The 27,446-nt window shown below is 37.2% G+C and overlaps 1 protein-coding gene across 1 annotated transcript in view; it reads right to left on the bottom strand.

Moving 5' to 3' along the window:
- Positions 1 to 27,446, bottom strand: part of GPC5 (glypican 5) — a 1,366,876-nt gene that overhangs the window by 1,317,222 nt on the left and 22,208 nt on the right. Inside the window, exon 2 of the mRNA XM_060129314.1 lies at positions 9,631 to 9,792. Within this exon, the coding sequence (XP_059985297.1) occupies positions 9,631 to 9,792 (162 nt within the window). The remainder of the gene's footprint in view (positions 1 to 9,630; positions 9,793 to 27,446) is intronic.

Genomic DNA, 27,446 nt, shown 5'->3' with positions numbered 1-27,446 from the left:
GTTTTAAAAAAAATATTTAAAAATTAGAGCTTCCCTGGTGGCGCAGTGGTTGAGAGTCCGCCTGCCGATGCAGGGGACACGGGTTCATGCCTCAGTCCGGGAAGATCCCACATGCCGCGGAGCGGCTGGGCCCATGAGCCATGGCCACTGAGGTTTCCCATTTGGGCCGCTTTCCCAAATGGGCCGCTTTCCCATTTCCCACCACAGCTATTCAAAACTTCACCACCGTACACACACTTCCTATTCCATTTTACACCATCCCCTAGAGCTCCAGCAGGGTTCACTGTCCCTAAGCACATTGCCATAGAGGGTGATCACCCCCAAACTTGGGGTTCAACCAGTAAGGCAGAGGAAGGTTTTCATGTGGCATATGCCACACAACAACCACAGTGAGACACAAATTAATATCTCACGATAAACTACTACTTATGAGGTAGTACGCAAAATGTGAAAAGACACATTGTTGAGTTTTAAAATAATTTCTTTAATATTTTAATAATGCCAATATTTTATCTTTCTTGTAAAAATAATATAAATAAATTGATCATTAAATCATAGCATTACCTAGCTTAGATAAAATTTTGTAGGGCCTTAAAATACATTGGACATTTAATAGAGACAAATCACCCTTCATGAAACTAAATATGTTGACTCAAAAATAGCTATTAAAAAAATGATCTATCAAAAGAGCTGGTAAGTGCATCAAGGGTATATTTCAACAGAATTTGTTAATGAAATTTATAATCAGTAAAAACGTATAATGAAATTATTACTTTTACTGTAATTGTATTCTTCACATTAAATAAATTTAGATATATTCAAAGGATCCCTCAATCTTTACCTTTCTACCAGCCTCTTATAAACAGGGTAATACCCTACTTTCAATATTAAAACTGCTTACTGTTAGAAATATTAATTCTAACAGTATTAGAATTTCCCTCTTATAAACAGGGAAATACCCTACTTTCAATATTAAAACTGCTTACTGTTAGAAATATTAATATTAAGACACACACTGACAAAATATATTAGCTGACATCATCAAAAAAAATCCATATTCAGATGTTAAATGCACAAAGCTAATCTGGGGGTGGGGGAAAGCATGAATTTCACTTTTAATATCATGTACATTTTAGATTGCATTATCAACATAATGAAAAAGTTTGTTCATGGAGTAAAAGGTTTTTAAAAGGATTCATAAATATTACATTACAAAGTGAGTGTCAACCACACATTAGTGACACCACAAGTTTCCCTTGAAGTTTACTGCCACACAATATTTAGAAAAATTTGATATTAATTCAGCTTATTTTCTTTTTTTCTATATTTAGTTATAAGAAAAATATTTTAAAGAAAACATATTTTGAATCTTCTAAAAACGCCTGATTAACTTTAATAGCCTATTACTACTTTTGGAAGTAAACACTTCTAAGATAAATGAGCTCTGTTTCAAAAGTAGTTAATAATTAATTGTTTCTTTCTTTCCATAGATTACTAATGTTATCAACATTAACATTTGAAAATATAAAACAGACTCAATTTAAATACTAGGAAAAAAAAGATTACATACCTTGTCTACACTTTATAAAAGGTCACTGTACTTTGCATGAATGTGGGATTTAGGAAATTCATTGTTTCTAAAATATCTAATAGACAACAGGTTGATCAACAAGTACTAAGTTTAGAGGGTAGAATGGTGCTTAGCAGGGGCTGGAGGGCGGAGAAATGACCCTGGTCAAAGAATACAAACTTCTAGTTACAAAATGATTAAGTTCTGGGGATATAATGAACATCACTGTGATTACAGTTAACAGTACTGTAGTATATACTTGAAAGTTGCTGAAAGAGTAGATCTTAAATGTTCTTGCTGCAAAAAAGAACTGGTAATTATGTGACTTGATGGAGGTGTTAGCTAACACCACAGTGGTGCCCATGTTGCAATATGTAAGAGTATCCAATCAATGGGTTGTACATCTTACATTTACACAATATCAATTATATCTCAATAAAGCTGGGGAAATTTTTAACATAAAAAGATAAAAGGTTTTTTAACCTAAAACAAAAGTATTTCTTTTAAATTCACCCTCAGAGCCACGTGACGGTTGCTATTTCCATGCTCATATAATAAATGTAAGGAACCAGAAGATCCCCTCATCTCACCATCTGAGAAGAGCAGAGTATCACACAAGGAAGTGGGAGACAGGAGGGCCAGAGAGAATGATGTGAGGATGGTAGTTCCATGGATTGATGGTGGAGGGTGGGCTAGAAAACACTTGCACACACAGGAATCCGTGTTCAATTTGAAATTATTTGTGATTTTTAGATTTCACCTTCCTTTATCACCATCATCTCATAAAATTTATTTTATACATACAACTTAGGTTAATGTGTGTACGTGTATGTGTGTGTCTATGGAGTGGTAATTAAGAAAAAAATTTTCATATGAAATTAATATGATAGAAAAGAGACACAAAAGCAAATGAAAGAAAGCAGGGAAGCAGAGGCAGTAGTAACCATGAGACTGCAGACTGTGGAAATGTGCAGAAAACTTCTGGAGAGCTTGAATTGCCATAGAATATGGAAAGAAATTTGAATTATTTTAGCTAAAACTTTAAGACGTGGCAATATCTGTACCTAGAAGAAAATTTTTAATACATACAGAAACACAACATGGTACATATCTCCTAAGTGTGTATACAGATTCACAAGACATATTCATAAGAGAAAATAAAGAACACGCAAAATAAAGAAGTATTTTTGGAAAGACATTCAGACACCACAGTAATTAGGAAACTGCACGTTTTGAAAACAAGATACCATTTCACATCTATCAGTTCATCAAATTTTATTTTAAAATTCCTTTTTAATTAAAAAATTTTTTTAGAATTTTTTTTTAAATTCTGACAATAATTTCAGAATTATTGGGAAGTGTTGGGAAGGATGTGGAATAAGGACAAAGCACACCAACTGCTTGTGGGAGTTTAAATAGGTTCAGCTCCTTAGAAGAGTAATTCTGCAAAATATCTGGTCAAGTTGATGAGGTCACAGCCTATAAGCCACAATTTCACTTCTACATATAAACCCTAGAGAAACACATGCCCTCGGAGACATGAACAAGAATGTTTGTTGCAGCACTACAAGTGCAAATATAAGTTGGGAATTATTAAAATATCCATCACAGGGAGGGTAAATAAATGCCACATATCTATAAAAAGAAATTGTATAAATCAATTCACACAGATGAATAAGAGATAGGGGGACAGATAAATCTCAAAAACATAGCTAGTTGTAACCTCCCACGTGTCCTGGCCTTTACTCAATACATAGTTACCTTTTAAGAATCATCCCTTGTGATCCCTCATGTAAAAGTAAGATTAAACTAATATGAAGATAACAAAATGATAAAGACCCTGATGAAATGCCAACTCATCTTCTAGGCAATAAATGCACAGTTCTCACATTGAAAAGATTTAACTGAAAATGGGCTTCCCTGGTGGCGCAGTGGTTGAGAATCTGCCTGCTAATTACAGGGGACACGGGTTCAAGCCCTGGTCTGGGAGGATCCCACATGCCGCAGAGCAACTGGGACCGTGAGCCACAACTACTGAGCCTGCGCGTCTGGAGCCTGCGCTCCGCAACAAGAGAGGCCGCGATAGTGAGAGGCCCGCGCACCGCAATGAAGAGTGGCCCCCGCTTGCCACAACTAGAGAAAGCCCTCACACAGAAACGAAGACCCAACACAGCAAAAATAAATTAATTAATTTAAAAGAAAAAAAAGAAATAGAAAAGCCTGATTGTGCAAAATAATTAAGAGAAAGGTACAACTTTAAAAAAAAAAGACTTAACTGAAAATGTATTTAATATAAAATCAAGAAAGAATTGTTTAGCCTACCATAAGCAGGTTATTGTGCTTTCTAGGTAAGATTATCATAGCAATAGGTGATATTATCATAACCTATCATCAGTCAGAATTAAAACAACTGAAAGTTTGCTTCCTAAAACTTAAAAAAGAAATATGGCAAAGTAACCTCTTAGTTCTACACTTCAATGTGTTTCCACACTTAGTTCTACGCTTTTCAATTTTTTTTGCTTCATGCAAAGCAAGCTTTATTTCCAGCTGAAAAGTAATTTAAGCTCTGGAACTTTCATCTAGAATATATTAAAATTAGTCATTTTCATAATTAATAGCAGCTTGCTGACACAGATTCAAAAGAAAAAATTTTTTAACGTTTCAGAGATACAGGACAGTTGGATAAAGACCAATTGCACTGGTGGCTGCCGTGTGAGATAACACACTAAACCACGCGCTGCTTCAAACCAAGGGGAAAATGCAATCACATTCAGAATACACCACCGACAGAAACATTATAACGTGCTCCTTCCTGGTTACTGGGAGCCGGGGGTGGGAGGGGTACGCCATGAAGCTTGTAGGATCTTGAACCCAGGCCCTCGGCAGTGAAAGTGCTGAGTCCTAACCACTGGAAAGCCAGGGACTTCCCTCCTTCCTAGCTTATAAAATCAGTAAACAAATGTTGGCGTATCAGAAGCCTGAAGGAGCCAATAAAAGTAAAATAGCTTGAAAATTTGGGCAACGTACCATCTAAGCACCTGGCGGTGCCGGCACTCAGTAGGTACTCAACAGAGATATTAAATGCATGAAGGGAAGGGAAGGATGAAGGGGGAGAGGGAGAGCAGAACGCTTTCATTTTATTTCAGAACCAGCTTCCTGCTAAGTATCATTCATTCATTTATCCATGTATTCATGCAGTTCAGTTAATTACATTTACTGCATATCTGCTCTAGGTCTAGAGAAAGAGAAAAGCCAACACGTCTCCTCAACACTGCCAGTCTAAGGCTACCTGTTCTCTTACCCTTGGGCCTTTGATCAGGTAATTCTCAGTGTTAGAAATAACACTGTTCCTTTATCCTTGCACATAATGCTCTTCCAAGGGATAATTTTAAATATCGTTCACCTCTGTAAAGCATAACAAAAGTGAACAAACTAAGATTAATGTACTCCAGGCTTACTATTGTAACATTTATATAAATCTACTCATCTTCTCATATGTTAAGGTATTCAAATATTCACTACATCCTTGTGCCTTCGACTATATGTATGTGGATATGTACATACATTTTACACCAGTTTTACAGTAGCTATACACTAGCTATACACTTCACAGTAGGTAATATCTGTTAGTGTAAAAGAGGACAATACTTTAATTACATTCACATTCTCACTCTTAATTTACCTTTTTAAACAAAGATATTTAATTTTGAACACACTCCTATATTTCATTAAAAATAGGAATGTAATTTTTATTAAAGTCCTAAATCTAACATTTCAACCCAAGAGGACAAGCTTACCAATCTTTCAGGTACTTTTAATCAAGAATGAAAATTTAGGGAGACGCAAGAGGGAAGACATATGGGAACATATGTTTATGTATGACTGATTCACTTTGTTATAAAGCAGAAACTAACACACCATTGTAAAGCAATTATACCCCAATAAAGATGTTAAAAAAAAAAAAGAATGAAAATTTAATTAGCCCAGAGAATGAAATCGTCAACAAAAATATTAACTCCTTCTTGTTCTAGATATCGTTCATCACTGAGTCTTTTGTGATAATGCACTTTTTAAATGCCATATAAAAAACTGGAAACTTCCAGAATAAAGACTTAGTATATACCATATATTTTAGAAATATGTGAGCTATTTGAAGATGAGAGAAATAGGAAAAGATCTATCTCTAAGGAAAGATAAAACTTCTTAACCTTATCTTTATAACGTTTAAACAAAAGATAAGCTTCTGTATTCTCCCAAGTATTCCTGCAGTTTATTTTTGAAAATTATGCTGAAAATTTTGTATAGTTTTAAATTAAAGAAAACAAAAACTAAGCCCTATTCTCTTATTTAAACAGAGATTTTAAAACTGACAAATTTGAAAGCTGGGTAAGAGTTGCTTTTTTACAGTGGTTGACACATTCTCTGTCAACTTCCTCTATTTCTTCAGGAGTCACACCAAACTTTAGTGTATAAATAAATAAAACATTTATAAAAAATATTTGCAAAATGTTTTCTTTTCTTTTTTAAAGTATGATCTCTATTTTTATTTATTTATTTTTTATACAGCAGGTTCTTATTAGTTATCTATTTTATACATATTAGTGTATACATGTCAATCCCAATCTCCCAATTCATCCCACCACCACCACGCCCTACCCCCCTGCAAAAGGTTTTCGAGGCAGGCAATCCCACACTCATAAAGCGGCTGAAGGGAAACAAACTCTTTCGCATTATTGCAGGCTGCCCGCTTTATTCATGAACGTAATCAAGCCCCTGAAAATGAAGAGCAGTTGTTGTCTGCACTGTGACGAAGCCAGCAGTCTCTGTGCAAACAGCACCACTAATTCATGAAGAGCAACAGACACAGGGATACCCGCTTGCTCCTTTCATCTTATCAGAGGCTGTATGCTACGTGAATGACAACCCACAGGACACAGTGAACCCCAGGTCGTACTTATGGGTTCTTCCAAAACCATATTTTTGTTTGCCTGTTTTATTTTCAGGAGACCTATAACACCTTAACTGAAAAAAGTAGAATTATCCCAGTAAGGAGGCTGATTCCAGTCCCAGTGATATTACCTTCCAGGGCTAAATTCCAGAGCTGAATGTGGGCTGTACGTGGAATAACCTTATGTCTTCTGGTACCAGCTGCCGGCACTGTCTCCTCTCTTCGGAGCAATCCCAGCCTCCCAGCAGCCTTTATCTTACAGTCGTGCGGGGTCCGCTACACCCACACACCCAAGCGATCATCCCCACCAGTCATATCCAAAGGTTTACTTCAAAAACATGCTGCCAGGCTTCCCTGGTGGCGCAGTGGTTGAGAGTCCGCCTGCCGATGCAGGGGACACGGGTTCGTGCCCCGGTTCAGGAAGATCCCACATGCCGCAGAGCGGCTGGGCCCGTGAGCCATGGCCGCTGAGCCTGCGCGTCCGGAGCCTGTGCTCCACAACGGGAGAGGCCACAACAGAGAGAGGCCCGCGTACCACACAAAAAAAAAAAAAAAAAAAAAAACATGCTGCTGAGGAACCCCATAAGATCTATGAGAGAAGGGACCATACTACATCCCAGTCCAAAGTCTTTTATAACCCACAATATGGCTAAAAGGACAGGGTAGTACTGCTGAAGTAGCAAATAGAAGTGAAATATTAAAAAATAAAAAGATCGAAATGTAGCACATCTACTTACATGACTTAAGCAGTGAAATGATTTCCTCCATTAAATTGCTCTCAAGCAGACTAAGTTTCCCACTAAAATGTATTAGCTTCTTTCTTCTTAGGAAACACAAAGGCTGATTTGTGTTCAGACATTGTCATTACATAGAAACTAGACAGAGGGCTTTACCTATTGATAAAGTAGCCTGTTCAGTTATGATACAGCAAATGTGATCTCTCAAATGGCTTTTAGCACATATATTTAGCTTGTTTTTATGGAACTAAGCCTGAAGCTACTTATTCTATTCATTAAATTAAAAGCAGGTATTCTTCTTGTAAGAGAATTTGTTCCAGTAAAGTTAGTCTTTAGGAAAATTTATTCTACAGCTGTCTTGCCTTCTCATGATTCTTAAATAAAATTGATATGTCACAAAGGGAGAAGATGACAATTTATTATAACAAATTATATTTAAGAAAGGCCCTACTTTTTTCACTTTTGTAATTGATACTTAAATACACAGCAAAACTCACCCTGTTAAATATATCAGGTGCAATTTACTGAACAAAAAATAACAAAAGTTATACATAATATTAACTGACACTCCAGTAGAGATAATCTCATGTCCTTATACTACTGATCAGTTGTCGCCAAACTTTTAGCAATATCACCAAAAGTTTTCAGCAGCCTAAACCCATGTTAAAAGTCTAAACATTCCAGGTTTTAGATTTTTCCCAATCTTTTGAATTTAATGTGCTCTATCTTGATCAATTTATCCAACAATATGTGAAAAGGTTTTTAGAGTATATTTGAAGACAGAAGAAAACGTTCAACTACCATTCATTGAGTCCCTATGTGACGGTAACTGCTGGAGCTTTCTTTCACCTACATGGTTAACACTGCTCTCCAAAAACGTAGGTTTGACTTGTCACGATCTTCTTCGGCCATACCTTCTTACTTGGAGGGATTTAGTTTTGACATTAAAACATGAGAAATCATAATGAAGCTTCCCTGTTCAAAAATCTTTAATGATTCTCTCAAACTCAAGTTGATGTTTCAAGTCTTCTTTCACGTGAGTCCAACTTACCTGTTCAAGCATATGGTCCACAATTCCCATCCACATCTCCCTGTTCTGGTAAGGTTGATTTATTCACTGCCCCCTTTATCTCTAAACTGTATTTTCCATATTGTACACACTATCATTTTCATAAGAAAAAATCATTACATCACTTTCTGTGGGTGGTTAATATCTTCTAGTTCAGTCAGTTCAAGCCACCAATCTTTGCTTAAAAGGCTTATCAATATATTTGCCTCCAACAATTTCACATGAATAAATTCCATAACATAAATAAGGTTGTTTTCTAAGACATCTAAAAATATTACTGGATTAAAACATCTTCAAATCTGACATGTCACAATTTCTATAAAAAAATCATCAATTCATCATGAACTACATTTTAATTCAACTTAAATTCTGTCCAGATTTATTACATTTATTTTATTTAATAAGTATAATTTTAAAAACTAATCAGCTTTGTGATTTAGTTCTGTATGTAAACAAAGCACAAATTATTTAAATAGATTGACATTAATATACTTATTTAAAAGGAATACTAGCAGAAGTTATATTTTGCATTGAACAAAAGTAATAATTTTGTTTGAAAAGCAGTGTAATCTAAATATCTTCATTCTAATAATATACAGAATAGCTAATGCTTTATAAAAGGAAAAATAAATTAAGCTATTTTGTTGTAGCAATAAGGAATTGTACAGAGGAGATGACTAAAATAAGAAAAAGATCACCTGTTTTCCAATGTGTATTATCATTTTATAACCCATTCATTTTATTTCTGAATATATTATTTGAATTAAGGTTGAGTTCTGGTCGTAGCTGACCCTTAAACATCCAATTAATATTTCTTATTTTACTATTTATCAGACTTGTCTACCCTTCGATATATCACACTGGTGTTCTTAGGAAAATCACATGAAGTAGTAGAGGAAAAAATTAGACAAATATTTTTTTAATTATATTTTTGAAAATGAATCTATCATTACCCAGTTAAAAGTGATGAGACTTTGTTTTATAGACTATTTTAATAGAATCTAATAATCATGTCTGTTCATACTGAAGTAAAACCATGGGTCAGAGTATTACGGGATTTGGCAGAACCCCCAGAAAGGCATAAATTTCACTAACATTACAGACTCCCTACTCTAAGTCAATTTATATGCCCCAGAATAACCTCAGAAACAAGCTGTGAAGGTCAGAAAAAGCTAAAACCTCATTTTATACCAGAATAATATGCAAAGACAAAGAAGTAAACCTAGACAAATTTACCAGTATAATAATAATAATAGGTAAATTACATAGCAAGATTTATGTTCAGTTTCAGAAATGATACATTTACCTTGAAAGGCAGCTGTGTTTCGAGATATCAGAAACTTTAATGTAGAGCTGGATGTTTGAAGCACCTGCTGCATATCTTGGCGAGCTGCAATTTGATAACTTTCCTCCATCTTCCTGGTGCAACAGGCAGGGGTTTTGGCTATGCAAACCTGAAGATCAGGCCCTGGAATACATAGAATATTTTTCATAATAATTACCTATTCATTTAACGAACATTACATGTTACGTATCAGACATTAAAGATCAGCACTGCACATTACAGGTTCATGTCCTATATGCCCACCAGAAAAATGATACCAGTGGGTTGACACCAGCCTTAGGATACCCTGGATCCCACAGGAAGCTGTGTCAGAAACTGGCCCCATCCACCAGCAGGCAAAAAACACAAACAAAGGAAGGTTAAAAAATATGCTACTAAACAACAAATGGATCACTGAAGAAATCAAAGGAGAAATCAAAAAATACCTAGAGACAAATGAAAATAAAAACACAACAATCTAAAATCTATAGGATGCAGCAGAAGAAGTTCTAAGAGTGAAGTTTATAGCAATACAAGCTTACTTCAGGAAAAAAAAAATCTCAAAAGAACAACCAAACCTTATACCTAAAAGAACTAGAAAAATAAGAACAATGACAACAACAACAACAAAATGTTAGTAGAAGGAAAGAAATCATAAAGCAGAAATAAATGAAAGAGAGAATTTGAAAAAACAAAAAAACAGTAGAAAAGATCAATGAAACTAAGACCTGATTCTTTGAAAAGATAGACAAAATTGATAAACCATTAGCCAGACTCATCAAAAAAGAAAGAGGGCCCAAATTAATCAAATTAGAAATGAAAAAGGAGAAGTTACAACTGACACCACAGACATACAAAGGGTCACAAGAGATTACTACAAATAATTATAGCCCAATAAAACGGGCAACCTAAAAGAAATGGATAAATTTCTAGAAATGCACAATATCCCAAGACTGAACCAGGAAGAAACAGAAAATATAAACAGTCTAACTACCAGTAATGAAACTGAATCAGTAATAAAGAAAAAAAAAAAAAAAGTCCAGGACCGGATGGCTTCACAGGTGAATTCTACCAAACATTTAGAGAAGAGTTAACACCTATCCTTCTCAAACTATTCCAAAATACTGCAGAGGAAGGAAGCTTTGGAACTCATTCTACAAACACAGCATCACACTGATACAAAAACCAGGCAAAGGTATCACAAAAAGAAAATTACAGGGCTTCCCTGGTGGCGCAGTGGTTGAGAGTCCGCCTGCCGATGCAGGGGACACAGGTTCGTGCCCTGGTCTGGGAAGACCCACATACCGCGGAGGAGCTGGGCCCATGAGCCATGGCCGCTGAGCCTGTGCATCCGGAGCCTGTGCTCTGCAACAGGAGAGGCCACAACAGTGAGAGGCCCGCGCACCGCAAAAAAAAAAAAAAAAGAAAGAAAATTACAGGTGAATGTTACTGATGAAAATAGATGCAAAAATCCTCAACAAGGTATTAGCAAACCAAACTTTCAATATTATATTAAAAAACTCAGGGCTTCCCTGGTGGCGCAGTGGTTGAGAGTCCGCCTGCCGATGCAGGGGACACGGGTTCGTGCCCCGGTCCGGGAAGATCTCACATGCCGTGGAGCGGCTGGGCCCGTGAGCCATGGCCGCTGAGGCTGCGCGTCCGGAAGGGGCCACAACAGTGAGAGGTCCATGTTAAAAAAAAAAAAAAAAAAAAAAAACTCATACATCATGATCAAGTGTAATTTATCCCAGTGATGAATGGATGGTTCAATATCCCCAATCAATCAATCAGTGTGATAACCACATTGACAAATTGAAGAATAAATATTATATGATCATCTCAATAGATACAGAAAAAGCTTTTGACAAAATTCAACATCCATTTATGGTAAAAACACTCCAGAAAGTGGGCAGAGAGGAAACATATCTCAACATAGTAAAAGCCATATATGACAAATGCAAGCTAACATAATACTCAGTGGTGAGAAACTAAAAGCATTTCTTCTGAGATCAGGTACAAGAAAAGGATATCCACTCTTGCCACTTTTATTCAATATAGTGTTGGAAGTCCTAGCCACAACAGCAGACAAGAAAAAGAAACAAAAGGAATCCAAACTGGAAAGGAAGAAGTAAAACTGTCACTGTATGCAAATGACATGATACTATACATAGAAAATCCTCAAGACACCATCAAAAACCTACTAGAGCTCATCAATGAATTCAGTAAATTTGCAGGATACAAAATTAATATACAGAAATCTGTTGTATTTCTATACACTAACAATGAACTATCAGAAAGAGAAATTAAGGAAACAATTTCATTTACAATCACATCCAAAAGAATAAAATATCTAGGAATAAACCTACCTAAGGAGGTAAAAGACCTGTACTCAGAAAAACTATAAGACACTGATGAAAGAAATTGAAGATAACATAAACATATGGAAACATATACCATGTTCACTGATTAGGAGAATTAATATTATTAAAATGACCATACTACCCAAGGCTATCTACAGAGTCAATGCAATCCCTATCAAAATACCAAGAGCATTTTTCACAGAACTAGAACACATAATTTTAAAATTTGTGTGGAAACACAAAAGTCCCTGAATAGTCAAAACAATCTTGAGAAAGAAGAACAGATCTGGAGGAATCATGCTCCCTGATTTCAAACTATACTACAAAGCTACAGTAATCAAAACAGTATCGTACTGGTACAAAAACACATACATATATCAATGGAACAGAATAGAGTGTCCAGAAATGAACCCACACTTACATGGGCAATTAATTTATGACAAAGGAGGCAAGAATATACAATGGGGAAAAGACAGCCTCTTCAATAATGGTGTTGGAAAAACTGGACAACGACACACAAAAGAATCAAACTGGCTACCCTCTCACACCATGCACAAAAATAAATTCCCAATAGGTTAAATACCTAAATATATGGCCCAAAACCATAAAGCTTCTAGAAGAAAACATAGACGGTAAGCTCTTTGATATCTACCTTAGAAATATTTTGTTGGGTATGTCACCTCAGGCAAGGGAAACAAAAACAAAATAAATAAATGAGCCTATGCCAAATTGAAAAGCTTTTGCACAGCAGAGGAAACTACCGACAAAATGAAAAGGCCACTGACTGAACGGGAGAAGATATTTGTAACTGATATATCCAATAGGGGTTAGTATCTAAAATCTTCAAAGAACCCATACAACTCAATATCAAAAAAACTAACAATGCAGTTAAAAAATAGAGGTTCTGAATAGACATTTTTATGAAGAAGACATACAGATGGTCAAAAGACACATGAAAAGATGCTCAAGATCACTAATCGTCAGGGAAATGGAAATTAAAACCATAATGAGCTATCACCTCACATTGTCCAAGTGGCTATTATCAAAAAGACAGCAAATAACAAGTGTTATCAAGGATGTGGAAAAAAAGAGAACCTTTGTGCATTGTTGATGAGAATGTAAATTGGTGTAGCTGCTGTGGAAAACAGTATGGAAATTCCTCAAAAAATGAAAAATAGAACTATTATATAATCCAACAATTCCATCCCTGGGAATTTATTTGAAGAAAACAAAAAACACTAATTTGAAAAGATATATGCACGCCTATACTCACTGCAGCATTATTTACAATAGCTAAGATATGGAAGCAACATAAGTGCCCATCAATAAATGAATGGATAAATAATATAATATATATATATCATATGTGAGATATATATATCACATGTGATATATATATAAAGTTAGTCATGAAAAAGAATAAAATCTTGCCATTCGTGACAACATGAATGGAACTAGAGGGTATTATGCTAAGTGAAATAGGTCAAACAGTAAAAGACAAATAGTGTATGATTCCACTTATATGTGGAATCTAAAAACCAAAACAAATGAACAAACACAACAAAACAGAAACAGAGTCATAAGTACAGAAAACAAACAGGTGGTTGCCAGAGGGGAGGGGAATAGGGAAAGAAAGAAATAGGTGAGGGAGATTAAGAGGTACAAACTTCCAGTTGTAAAATAAATGAGACACAGTGTGGGGAATATAGTCAATGACTACATAATATCTTTGTATGGTGACATATTGTAACTAGACTTATGGCAATTATTTTGAAATGTATTGAAATATCAAATCATTATGCTGTGTAACAGGAACTAACATAGAGTTGTACACCAATTGTACTTCAAAAACAAACAAACTCATAGAAAAAGAGATCAGATATGTACAGGGAGTTGGAAAAGGGGTAACTGGATGAAGATAGTCAAAAGGTACAAACTCCCAGTTATAAAGATAAGTAAGTACTAGAGATGTAAAGTACAATGTGATAAATATAAGTAACATCACTGTATGTTATATATGAAAGTTAAGAGAGTAAATCCTAAGAGTCTCACCACAAGGAAAAACTTTTTTTCTATTTCTTTGATTTTGTATCTACAAGAGAGGATAGATGTTCAGTAAACTTATTGTGATAACCATATCATGATGTATGCACGTAAAATTATTATGCTGTATACCTTAAACTTATACAGTGTTGTATGTCAATTGTATCTCAATAAAACTGGAAGAAAAAAACTACAATGCGATACCACCTCACACCCATTAGAATGACTACTAGGAAAAATACAGATGATAACAAGTGTTAGCGAGGATGTGGAGTTATTAGAACACTTGTGTACTGCTGGTTGGAATGTGAAATGGTAAAACGACTGTGGAAAACAATATGGCAGTTACTCAAAAACCTAAAAGTAGCATTACCATAAGATCCAGCAATTCTACTTCTCTATACATACCCAAAAGAATTGAAAACAGTCTTGAAGGGATATTTGTACACAATATTCGCAGCATATTATTCACAATAGCTAAAACATGGAAGCAGCCCAAGTGTCCATGGATTGATGAATGGTAAGCAAAATATGGTATATACATACACTGGAATATTATTCAACCTTAAAAAGGAAGGAAATTCTGACTTATGCTACAACATGGATGAACCTTGAGGACATTACACTAGGTGAAATAAGTCAGTCACAAAAACACAAATATAACTCTACTCATATGAGGTTCTTAGGATCACCAAAATCATAGAGACAGAAGGTAGAATGGTGGTTAGCTGGGGCTGGGCAGAGGTGGGAGACTGGGGAGTTACTGTTTAATGGGGACAGCTTCAGTTTTGCAAGATGAAAAGAGTTCTGGAGGTAGATGGTGGCAGTGGTTTGTGTAACATAAACGTATTTAGTACCACTGAACTGTGCACTTATAAAGTGGTTAAGATGGTAAATTTCATAGCTTACTGCAATAAAAACAATTAGAAACAAATCTTGCTAATATGATTAACAACTCTTATCCTAGACAGGAGCCCAGGGCAAGCCCCGTTATCCATAGCAGGTACGCTAGAACAGAGAAAAAGGTATGCGGCGTGGAATAGTGCCTAAAGAGGACAACCCTGAGGGTGCATCATGGGGTGAGCCTCAGGGCATCCCAAGCCTACCCAGGTTTCAGGACAATTGTATTTACATGGCCCAATATAATACAGTTATTCCCTTATTTTAGGGTAGGAGTAAGGTTATGCTCTTTGATCTCTGCAGAGTTTCACAGCTTCCACATTAGCTCTTCACTGATCAACTGTAGATCAGCAAACATAAAATATGCAAATGTGCATGTGTGTATAGACACACACACACACACACACACACACAAAAGCCACCTTTCAATCTCCTTTTCCACACAGATGCAGCCTCAGGCTTCAGTTTCTGTAAGTTAGACAAATAAACAGCAGCGTCCTTGAGCATTGCACAGAGGCTCAGACACATAAAATGTGTCACAGTAGGGAACATCTTGGCAATTATTTTTTATTTATATTGCCTGAAGTTATACAAATGCAAATTCCACTTCAAACAGTAAAACTGACTTAAAGAAAACAAAGCTATCTTCTCAGCTTTCTTCCTAAATGGAAAGATTGAGGAATTAGAGTTCAGAGAAAAACAATGATAGAGACTGGGGAAGAGAACCAATGAATAAATATTAAAGGATATAAACATATTTGCTACAGGAAAGACTGCTAGGGAATAAAAATAATGATAATAGTAACAACAATAATAGATCACTGCAAATATCTCTCCAGAATTTAAATACCTAACATCACTTTGCTAGATCACATTCTTTTCTTTTTTTCTTAACTGTTCAACTAAATTTTTTTTTTACATCTTTATTGGAGTATAATTGCTTTACAATGGTGTGTTAGTTTCTGCTTTATAACAAAGTGAATCGGTTACACATATACATATGTTCCCATATCTCTTCCCTCTTGCGTCTCCCTCCCTCCCACCCTCCCTATCCCACCCCTCTAGGTGGTCACAAAGCACCGAGCTGATCTCCCTGTGCTATGCGGCTGCTTCCGACTAGCTATCTATTTTACGTTTGGTAGTGTATATATGTCCATGCCACTCTCTCACTTTGTCACAGCTTACCCTTCCCCCTCCCCACACCCTCTAGTAGGTCTGTGTCTTTATTCCTGCCTTACCCCTAGGTTCTTCATGACATTTTTTTTCTTAAATTCCATATATATGTGTTAGCATACGGTATTTCTCTTTCTTTTTCTGACCTACTTCACTCTGTATGACAGACTCTAGGTCCATCCATCTCATTACAAATAGCTCAATTTCATTTCTTTTTATGGCTGAGTAACATTCCATTGTATACATGTGCCACATCTTCTTTATCCATTCATCCGATGATGGACACTTAGGTTGTTTCCATCTCCGGATTATTGTAAATAGAGCTGCAATGAACATTTTGGTACATGACTCTTTTTGAATTATGGTTTTCTCAGGGTATATGCCAAGTAGTGGGATTGCTGGGCCATATGGTAGTTCTATTTGTAGTTTTTTAAGGAACCTCCATACTGTTCTCCATAGTGGCTGTACCAATTCACATTCCCACCAGCAGTGCAAGACTGTTCCCTTTTCTCCACACCCTCTCCAGCATTTATTGTTTGTAGATTTTTTGATGATGGCCATTCTGACTGGTGTGAGATGATATCTCACTGTAGTTTTGATTTGCATTTCTCTAATGATTAATGATGTTGAGCATTCTTTCATGTGTTTGTTGGCAATCTGCATATCTTCTTTGGAGAAATGTCTATTTAGGTCTTCTGCCCATTTTTGGATTGTTTGTTTTTTTGTTATTGAGCTGCATGAGCTGCTTGTAAATTTTGGAGATTAATCCTTTGTCGGTTGCTTCATTTGCAAATATTTTCTCCCATTCTGAGGGTTGTCTTTTGGTCTTGTTTATGGTTTCCTTTGCTGTGCAAAAGCTTTGAAGTTTCATTAGGTCCCATTTGTTTATTTTTGTTTTTATTTCCATTTCTCTAGGAGGTGGGTCACAAAGGATCTTGCTGTGATTTATGTCATAGAGTGTTCTGCCTATGTTTTCCTCTAACAGTTTGATAGTTTCTGGCCTTATGTTTAGGTCTTTAATCCATTTTGAGCTTATTTTTGTGTATGGTGTTAGGGAGTGATCTAATCTCATACTTTTACATGTACCTGTCCAGTTTTCCCCGCACCACTTATTGAAGAGGCTGTCCTTTCTCCACTGTACATTCCTGCCTCCTTTATCAAAGATAAGGTGACCATATGTGCATGGGTTTATCTCTGGGCTTTCTATCCTGTTCCATTGATGTATATTTCTGTTTTTGTGCCAGTACCATACTGTCTTGATCACTGTAGCTTTGTAGTATAGTCTGAAGTCAGGGAGCCTGATTCCTCCAGCTCCGTTTTTCATTCTCAAGATTGCTTTGCCTCTTCGGGGTCTTTTGTGTTTCCATACAAATTGTGAAATTTTTTGTTCTAGTTCTGTGAAAAATGCCAGTGGTAGTTTGATAGGGATTGCATTGAATCTGTAGATTGCTTTGGGTAGTAGAGTCATTTTCACAATGTTGATTCTTCCAATCCAAGAACATGGTATATCTCTCCATCTATTTGTATCATCTTTAATTTCTTTCATCAGTGCCTTATAATTTTCTGCATACAGGTCTTTTTTCTCCTTAGGTAGGTTTATTCCTACCTAGATATTTTATTCTTTTTGTTGCAGTGGTAAATGGGAGTGTTTTCTTGATTTCACTTTCAGATTTTTCATCATTAGTGTATAGGAATGCCAGAGATTTCTGTGCATTAATGTTGTATCCTGCTACTTTACCAAATTCATTGATTAGCTCTGGTAGTTTTCTGGTAGCATCTTTAGGCTTTTCTATGTATAGTATCATGTCATCTGCAAACAGTGACAGGTTTACTTCTTCTTTTCTGATTTGGATTCCTTTTATTTCCTTTTCTTCTCTGATTGCTGTGGCTAAAACTTCCAAAACTATGTTGAATAAGAGTGGTGAGAGTGGGCAACCTTGTCTTGTTCCTGATCTTAGTGGAAATGCTTTCAGTTTTTCACCACTGAGGATGATGTTGGCTGTGGCTTTGTCATATATGGCCTTTATTATGTTGAGGAAAGTTCCCTCTATGCCTACTTTCTGCAGGGTTTTTATCATAAATGGGTGTTGAATTTTGTCAAAAGCTTTCTCTGCATCTATTGAGATGACCATATGGTTTTTCTCCTTCAGTTTGTTAATATGGTTTATCACATTGATTGATTTGCATATATTGAACAATCCTTGCATTCCTGGAATAAACCCCACTTGATCATGGTGTATGATCCTTTTAATGTGCTGTTGGATTCTGTTTGCTAGTATCTTGTTGAGGATTTTTGCATCTATGTTCATCAGTGATATTGGCCTGTAGTTTTCTTTCTTTGTGACATCCTTGTCTGGTTTTGGTATCAAGGTGATGGTGGCCTCGTAGAATGAGTTTGGGAGTGTTCCTCCCTTTGCTATATTTTGGAAGAGTTTGAGAAGGATAGGTGTTAGCTCTTCTCTAAATGTTTGATAGAATTCGCCTGTGAAGCCATCTGGTCCTGGGCTTTTGTTTGTTGGAAGATTTTTAATCACAGTTTCAATTTCAGTGCTTGTGATTGGTCTGTTCATATTTTCTATTTCTTCCTGATTCAGTCTTGGCAGGTTGTGCATTTCCAAGAATTTGTCCATTTCTTCCAGGTTGTCCATTTTATTGGCACAGAGTTGCTTGTAGTAATCTCTCATGATTCTTTGTATTTCTGCAGTGTCAGTTTTTACTTCTCCTTTTTCATTTCTAATTCTATTGATTTGAGTCGTCTCCCTTTTTTTCTTGATGAGTCTGGCTAATGGTTTATCTATTTTGTTTATCTTCTCAAAGAACCAGCTTTTAGTTTTATTGATCTTTGCTATCGTTTCCTTCATTTCTTTTTCATTTATTTCTGATATGCAGATCACATTCTTAAACGTGGCCCAAGAAGGCCCCAAGTTGGACCACTTCTTCCTTCCCTCCTGCTCTAGCCTCATCTCAAGTAACATCAGCCATTGTACTCTTCCCTTCACACACCAGCCTTCTTTTATTTCCTCATATTCACCAAGTGCCCTCTTTGCACAGAGCCATTCTGCGTGCTCTTCCCTCTGTCTTAGACAGTCTTGCGGCAAACACACACCTTCCCTGACTTCATTCCCATCTATTTTTCTTTAAGTCTTAATTATGTCTTCCCACAGGAACTTTCCTTAACCCCACCGACAGCTCCAGTCCCTACTCTATGCCTTTGGACTGCCCCTCATTCCTCTTCATTGCACTTATCATCATAAGAAAGCAAAGCCAAATGGACCCCAAACAGATACTACATGGTAACAAGATATATTTTTAAAATATTTCAAAGCCTGGCTTCAAAGAACATGGCATAACTGAGGATGCTTATGAAACAACAAGAGTACGCAACCCAAGCTCAGGAGCAGCAGCCGTGTTTCTGATCAGTAAAACCAAACTCTGCGAGAATGAAAGTGCTAAAAACAAAATGAAACTAAAAATAAAACAGCAGGCTCCTTGCTGAAGGGGCCCTCGACCAGAATTGTGTGGGCTTTTCTTAATTGCCTACCCAGAAGCAGCAGTACTGGTTACTACGTTTTCCTTTCTGTCCCCCCACTTAAGAAACTGTTAACAGCCATCTACCTGCTTGTGTACTTTTGTTAATATGTTAAAACAGAAACATTGGGAGGCATTCTGGAAAGATGGTGGCAGTGGCAGCATAGTTTTCACGATCTCCAAATCCCCACATGAACCAGACAGAACAACTTGAAACCAAGTCCAAAAAATACAACAAAACTGGGTGACGTAATATCCCCACAACCTTCAAAATATATGTGGAGTGGGGAAAAAACAGCAACAGCCACAGATCTTCACAGTATCAGGGTCTGGGCAGAAGAGAGAAAAATGAAAGAGAGGGATAATGTCTGAAGGACCTAAGGACAGATGAAGCCCCAAAGAGCCAATCAGAATTCACAAGAAAGCACAGTGGACCAATCTGTGAACAGCAGCTGAAATGGAGAGTTTTGCCCTCTTGATCACTGGATGTGTGCAAAGGAGCCAAGATTAAAATGAATGAATTAGCAGGAGCAATCCAGACCCCTATGAACTCTCCAAGAGATCCAGCAGGCTCCTTTCCAAGGAGGAACCCCACACAGAAGAGAAACGTCTGGAAGCGGAATGAAAATTCAACAGAAGAAGGAGTTAAGAGACATACACAGAGAAGGTCCAGACTAAAGTGAGAAGGGAAATAAATCCAGGAAATTTCAGAAAACAAGCAGCCATACTTTTAAACACTACATAAAACCAACAGAAGAAGAAACTCTGTAAAGTCACAAAAACTATTCTGAAGTCTATTTCAACCTAAATTTCCAAGGAAAAACACCAACTTCATGTGAACTGAACATCAAAAAATATTGAGGTCAAATCTCACACAGAGTTATTACGATAAAAAAGGGAATAAGGAACAGAATAACATCCCTACAGACAAAGAAATCATGCCAGAAAGACATGCCCTCCCCCCAAACAATAAAAAATTCAACCATGCTATTTCAAAGCAAGCTAAAAGATGACATAAAACATGAAAGAACAGCACAAATCAGAGTTTTAAAAATTCAGATATGAGGTGACAGTACTCAGGAAAGAATTAAAGATGAAAGAAAAACATTCTGAAGAGAAGACTAAACTAGAAGAAACACAGAAGCCAATCACACAAAGGTAATACCTTAAGAGAAGCAGAGGGTGGAAAATAAGGAATTGTGAAAAATCAAAAAGTACGAAAGGATTTGAAACACAGTGAGAGAAAAAATATTGTTTATTATGTAAACCCCTGAAGAAGAAAACAGGACAAATACTAAAACCTGTATTTTATTCTATGCTGAAACTGTTGTGAGGGTGAAATGGGATAAAACAAATAAGTAATTATGGACTATTCAAATTCTGTTCTCTAATTCTATCCCGTATCCCTGAAAATCAGGATTTTTTTAGTGAAAAAGAAAAGAGATACAGACATAATAAAGAAGAGGTTAAGTAAAACTCTGCAAAATAGATAGCTAGTGGGAAGAAGCCGCATGGCACAGGGAGATCAGCTCGGTGCTTTGTGACCACCTAGAAGGGTGGGATAGGGAGGACGAGAGGGAGACGCAAGATGGAGGGGATATGAGGATATATGTATACGTATAGCTGATTCACTTTGTTATAAAGGAGAAACTAACACACCATTGTAAAGCAATTATACTCCAATAAAAATGTTTAAAAAAAAAAGACCATTAAAGATATCAAAAAAAACCAAAAAACTCTGCAAACTTGACTTAAAGTAGCTATATGAAAGCACGAAGAAATTTACCTTTAAAAAAATATATTTCCTAGTTTCACTGAAAAGGCCTAGGAACAATGAATAACTGAGTGGCAAACGGTCCCCCTTGTGCCCAGATTATAATCCTGAAATACCAATACTCTCAAAAAGAAGTCAGTGCTTTTCTAAGAAATGTCTCCCTTTAGGTCTGGGGCAGGAAAGACATAAGATGACAGACTAGCTAAGCATCTTGTCCACCAGATAGCCAAGAAGCTAGGGTCAAATAACCCTAGTTATTTGCTAATAGACTTGCTAGTAGATAGCAAATAACTACCAGGGTCATATCAAAACGGACTCAGGAATCATATTCGTCTGCCAGGGCTGCCATTACAGAAGACCACAGACTGGCGGCTTACACAACAGAAATGTATTTTATCACAGTTCTGGAGGCTGGACGTCCAAGACCAAGGTGCTGGCAGGTTTGGTTTCTTTCGAGGCCTCTCAAATCCTTGGCTTACAGATGGCATCTTCTCTATGTGTCCTCAGGTGGCCTGCTCTTTGTACATGTGCTCTCCCTATGTCTTTCTTCTTATAAGGACACCGGTAATGTTGGATTAGGACCCATCCTTATGACCTCATTTAACCTTAATTACCTCCCATCTCCTAAGTCATATTAGGGGCTAGGGCTTCAACTTAGGAATTTGGGGAACACAGTTTAGCCCATAGCAGAAGCCATCTTCAACTATCATACTAAGTGAAGTAAGTCAGAAAGAGAAAGACAAATACCATATGGTATCACTTATATATAGAATCTAAAATATGACACAAATGAACCTATCTGTGAAACAGAAACAGAATCATGGACATAGAGGACAGATTGGTGGTTGCCAAGGGGGGAGGGGGTTGGGGGAGGGATGCAGTGGGAGACTGGGGTCAGCAGATGTAAGCTTTTGTATATAGAATGGATAAACAACAAGGTCCTACTATACTGCACAGAGAACTATATTCGATATCCTATGATAAACCATAATGGATATTTTTAGAAGATTTTATATACATATATATATATGTAACTGAATCACTTTTCTGTACAGCAGAAATTAACACAACATTGTAAATCAACTGTACTTCAATAAAAAATATTAAAACTGAAAAAAAAAGTCAACTTCAAAACGTTTTTGCTGGCTAAACATGGGACAATTTAAGCATCCCTAATAATAATTGCAATGGATTACAACCAATCAAATAAGCTTCAATCCAAGGGTTTTCTGTATCCATGCTTTCTCTTACAAAAAAAAAAAAAAGACAACTTTTAAAATAGTACCACTGATTGATAATATACATTCTCTTTTTATTTCAAACACTTACCTCTCCCCTAGCCAACTTGCAGGATTTTTATGTTTGTAACACATATCAGCTTTGTTGATGGCTGACATAGGAAAGGGCCTTGGTGTCAAGACATTGACATCAAGATATACTTTAGGTTCCCCAGAATGGATGCTACATGTCATAAAATACCAAATTCTCACCAGATGAAAACAGGGCCTTGGAATTCAGAGTAGTAAGGTGATACTGGTAAATTTTTCTCTTTCTGTCTTTTCTGTGTGTGTCTTCCTGCCATACATTCTGAAACTGATCATCTGTGAAATGTTATCAGGGTGAAAGGGTTTTGATTGAATCAAGTGTACTCCTTCATCCAGGTAGAATAAAAAATACTTAAGTCCATGTATCTAGCAGGAATCATGACAATGGCATTGGATCTCCTGAGAGCTGAGTAGCATCTGTTCCCTCTCCTGGAATTTCCTTTGAAGCTTTACCTCTTCCACACTCACATACATGTTATTTAGATGAAATGGATACACACAAAAGGATGAAAACACAGCATTCTATCCTGTCAGCACAATGATTGATTCAGAAATAGACGGCCAGTCCCAAGAAAGAAATGCAGAGATATTTGCTGAGGCCTCCAGGAAAGCAAAGCTTTCTCTTTTCTGCTGGACCTGAATTCAATTATGCAAGAATGCAAGTTTTGCAGATGCCGTAGTCATTTTCCAGCTCAGAGTAAAGCCTGGATCTACGACAGATTCTTCAGTTACCTACCTTATCAAGAAATCTAGCCAATACAACACTAATACTATTTCCCAGGATTATGGCAGGCCAAATCATTCCACTCTCTTTTATGGTTTATTCCAGGACATCAGAAGGATGTGATACTAAATGCAGCGTCTGATAACACTCTTTCAGTGGCCATTCCAGTTCTCTGCTCTAAAATGAAATAAAATGTGTTATGTCCAAGAAATAAGAAGAAGGATTCCACTTGCAACATGGCAGTGCTAGCCACAGAAAGCCACCATGAACTGGGCAAAATACAACAATCAATGACCTGGAAGCCCTAGAGAGAGAACAAAAGAAGAAGGATTCTGGACAGGTGTCAGTATTTGGAGGAAATGGGAAAGCGTGAGGTTAATTTCTCATCTCTGTGGCATTTGGCCTAAAACCTGTTTAACAGTTTGAAAGCTCATTCCTTTCTAAGTTCTGCCAACCCTGACCTGAAGGGCTGCCTAACAGTTCCTGATACCACCCTGCATCTTGGTGCTTTCCTGAACGTTTGCTTTGTGTAGTTAATTGATTCCATCTAATTTGCTTCTCTCCCAAGACTACGAGCTCCCATAGGATAACGACCACCTTTGCCTTGTTTCCCAATGTATTGCATGTAACTAGCACAGTACCTGGAACAAAAGATCTTCAGGAAAGTATTAGTCTCCCTCCCTTTCTCCTTACTTGCACATAAATATTTTGCAAGAAGCCTAAGAAAGCACTTTCACGGCTGAAAATTAATGAGATAGTTTTCCATATAGATCCAGGATGAGCATGTTGCTGAGGACATTAAAAACTGGTTCAATAAACATTTTGAAATAGTATTTATGATGATCGAATTTACATTTTTACAAATATTCCTCAATAATGTACCACTGTAATTTAAAGATTCATCTCTTTTCTTTTCTGGAATACAGGCACTGTCCTCTAAAAGTATATATTGATATTATTCATTAAAATAAAAATTTTTTTTCATAAGAGTATTAAGTGTTTCAGCTATTAAGGGTTTTTTATGGTTCTGGATTCAATAAAAAATGATAATAAAATTGAATTAAAAATTCAATAAATAAAATAAGTAACATTTGCTAATCTACAAATTTAAACAAATAGGGTCAACATAATACCCACTGGTAGAACAGTAATGCTGTCCCTCGCATATAAATGGCATCATTGATCCTTCAATGGATAATGTATTCAGTTGTTTTTCTAGTCACGGCTGATGAATGTTCACACAAAATCACATATTTAAATCCTTACTTTTATAACCCATAACAAAGCAATTCTCATATGAAAGTATGTCCTGAAGCAGAGAAAAGGTCTGCTAAATGGAATGCACTCTCAAACTTGAAGTCATGAATTTGGAGTCGACACTCTGACATGTTAACCAACTCAGGAGAAAAAGCTGAAATATATATTAATACATATATCTGTTAAGAACCAGCAACTGTAGAGCCTGCTCCTTGAGGGATGGAAAAAAAAAATCAATTGCAATCTCATCCCCTCAGTTTTAATGAGTCCCAAACTGTTCTATAGCCAACAATCCACACTGTTTCTCTAAATGAAGCCAGGCCCATGCAGCACCGCTCCCGCAAGCCAGGCTGAGGCTGAGATTCTGAACTATCTGGCACAAGAAATTGAGCATTACTTCTCCATTTTCAAGGATGTATTTGCATCCACAGATGTCCATGGTCTAAAGACCTTGTCGGTGGTGGGGTTAGCGGTGGGGAAGGCGAGGAAGCTCCCAACCATAAATGGATCCCAGAGCAAAATGAATTGCCTGCCACAATTCCTGTGGAATCAGCCCACTTCACAGTTACCCCCTTTCCTCTGAGAACTGCTCTCTCAACACCTCCACAGGAGAGGTCCCTGCTGGCCTCAGGTATGTCAGGTGACCTCACATCTGATTAAAGTTTGCTGAACTGAAAGCAAATAAGTGATTGAAACAGAATCAACTGGACTGTTTCATCTGAGAATTTTAGCATTGGAGCACACAGAAAGTCTAGTCTGTTTTCCATCAGGCTGTTTTAATACATAATTTAGGAGTGAGGTGCCCATGCTATTTCACCATGGAGACAAAAAATCAGAGTGTACAGAGTAGAGAAATGAAGGGAAGGCCATCAGAGTTCTCTATAGTTCCTACTGTAGTTCTTTTCGGAGACCAAATTATTTCCCCTATTTTGGGGTTTCATGAGATACACCTAAGGCTTATAATTAGTTTGTGTTTCTTGCAACCAAAGTACCCAAGCTAATACTCTAGTGGAGGGGTAGCAGGAAAGAATGAATTGATCGATGTTATACAGAAGGAACTCAGGAACCGTGAAACACATTGAAAAGCCCAGGCAAAGAAGCCAGGCTTAGAAATTGTGGGTGGGCAGGCAGAGTGCTTCTGGGTAGAGAATGGTGACACACTCAAAAGTGTCCCAACCCAAACATCAAGGCTACCTTTTGTGACTAGAAATAAGTAATGTATTAAATACAACTCATCACCAGCTCTACTACAGGGAACCCCACTGCCACCATGTTTGTTAACACACACATTAAAGGGAACTGTGTCACCCAAATACTTGTGAATAAAAATAAACAAAAGGGCTTCCCTGGTGGCGCAGTGGTTGAGAGTCCGCCTGCCGAGGCAGGGGACGCGGGTTCGTGCCCCAATCCGGGAAGATCCCACATGCTGCAGAGCAGCTGGGCCCGTGAGCCATGGCCGCTGAGCCTGCGCGTCCGGAGCCTGTGCTCCGCAACGGGAGAGGCCACAACAGTGAGAGGCCCATGTACCGCAAAAAAAAAAAAAAAAAAAAAAAAATCCAACTCAAATTGGCAAAAGCATAAGGGATTTAATTAGTTCAGAAAACTAAAAGTATAAAGTAAGTATAGTTCTAGGCAACTTTTGACATCATTGCTTTAATGGTCTCACAGAGGACCTGCTTCCTCTCTGTTTCTCCTCTCTGTCTCCCATAGATTTTGCCCCATCCTAAGTGTCCCCTGGTGAGCACCCCCAGACATTCCAGCCTCAGGTAGAAAAATGGCTGCTGTAATTCAGTCCATACCACTCAGAAGAGGAAATATACTTCAGATAGTCCTTATAGAAGAAAAAGAAAACTTCCTTTTCTCAGAAGTTCCAGCAAACATCTCTTCACATTTCATTGGCTCTGGCTGGCTTATGTGCCCACATGTGAACAATCATTGTGGCCAAAACACGAAGGATGTTGACTGGTTTAAGACAATTAGGAGTTCAGTGCTGGGGGAATTGCATTCAAACTACGTGTGAGAGACAGAGGGTAGCTGGTTTCAAAAGAACAAACAAAACTAGGGTACTGTGGGGACGACAGTGACTAAGAAATGATAAAGGACCACCACAGGAGCAACTGATGTCTCATTTCAAGTGGGAGTGCCAAGTCCTACAGCACTACACCAGAGGAAGCCCAAACTGACTACACAAAACACACATGGACATACAAAACGCACCTTGGGGTCTCATGGGGATACTTGGTGGGGATGGAAAGAAACAACCCGGGACAGTTTCTACATTGTCAGGTAGAAGTTCATTAGTAGTGAAAGATGGGCTTAATTGTACATAGAACATCAGTTATTCACACAGAAGGGTAAGACCTGGAGGCTTGAGATGTGCAGCTTACCCCATTTCATTTTCTGTCTTGTAGTGTGAGTTCTAAAGTAACAGGATGGTAGAAACATAGTTTCTTCTCCACTCTCCACAAATTGGCAAGGGGGAAAACGGTCCCAGATAGGGTATTTCCTGTCCGGTCGACTCAACATCCATGGCATTGTGTTTGGCATCTAACAGTCTCTAGAGCTTTTTATATATTGAGGCTTTTCCTGGTTGTGATGTAGATGAAGTCTTCTTTTATGTTTTTGCTTCTTTTTCAACATTTCCATGGATACTGGGAGATGGGCCATTGAAAATGGCCACTTATGCTCCCATCGTCTAAGAACACCTCCCAGAA

The sequence above is a fragment of the Lagenorhynchus albirostris genome, chromosome 18, assembly GCF_949774975.1.
Source record: "Lagenorhynchus albirostris chromosome 18, mLagAlb1.1, whole genome shotgun sequence".
NCBI classification, from domain to species: domain Eukaryota; kingdom Metazoa; phylum Chordata; class Mammalia; order Artiodactyla; family Delphinidae; genus Lagenorhynchus; species Lagenorhynchus albirostris.
The sequence above is the reverse complement of the archived record's forward strand: the minus strand, read 5'-3'. Positions and strand labels throughout refer to the sequence as shown.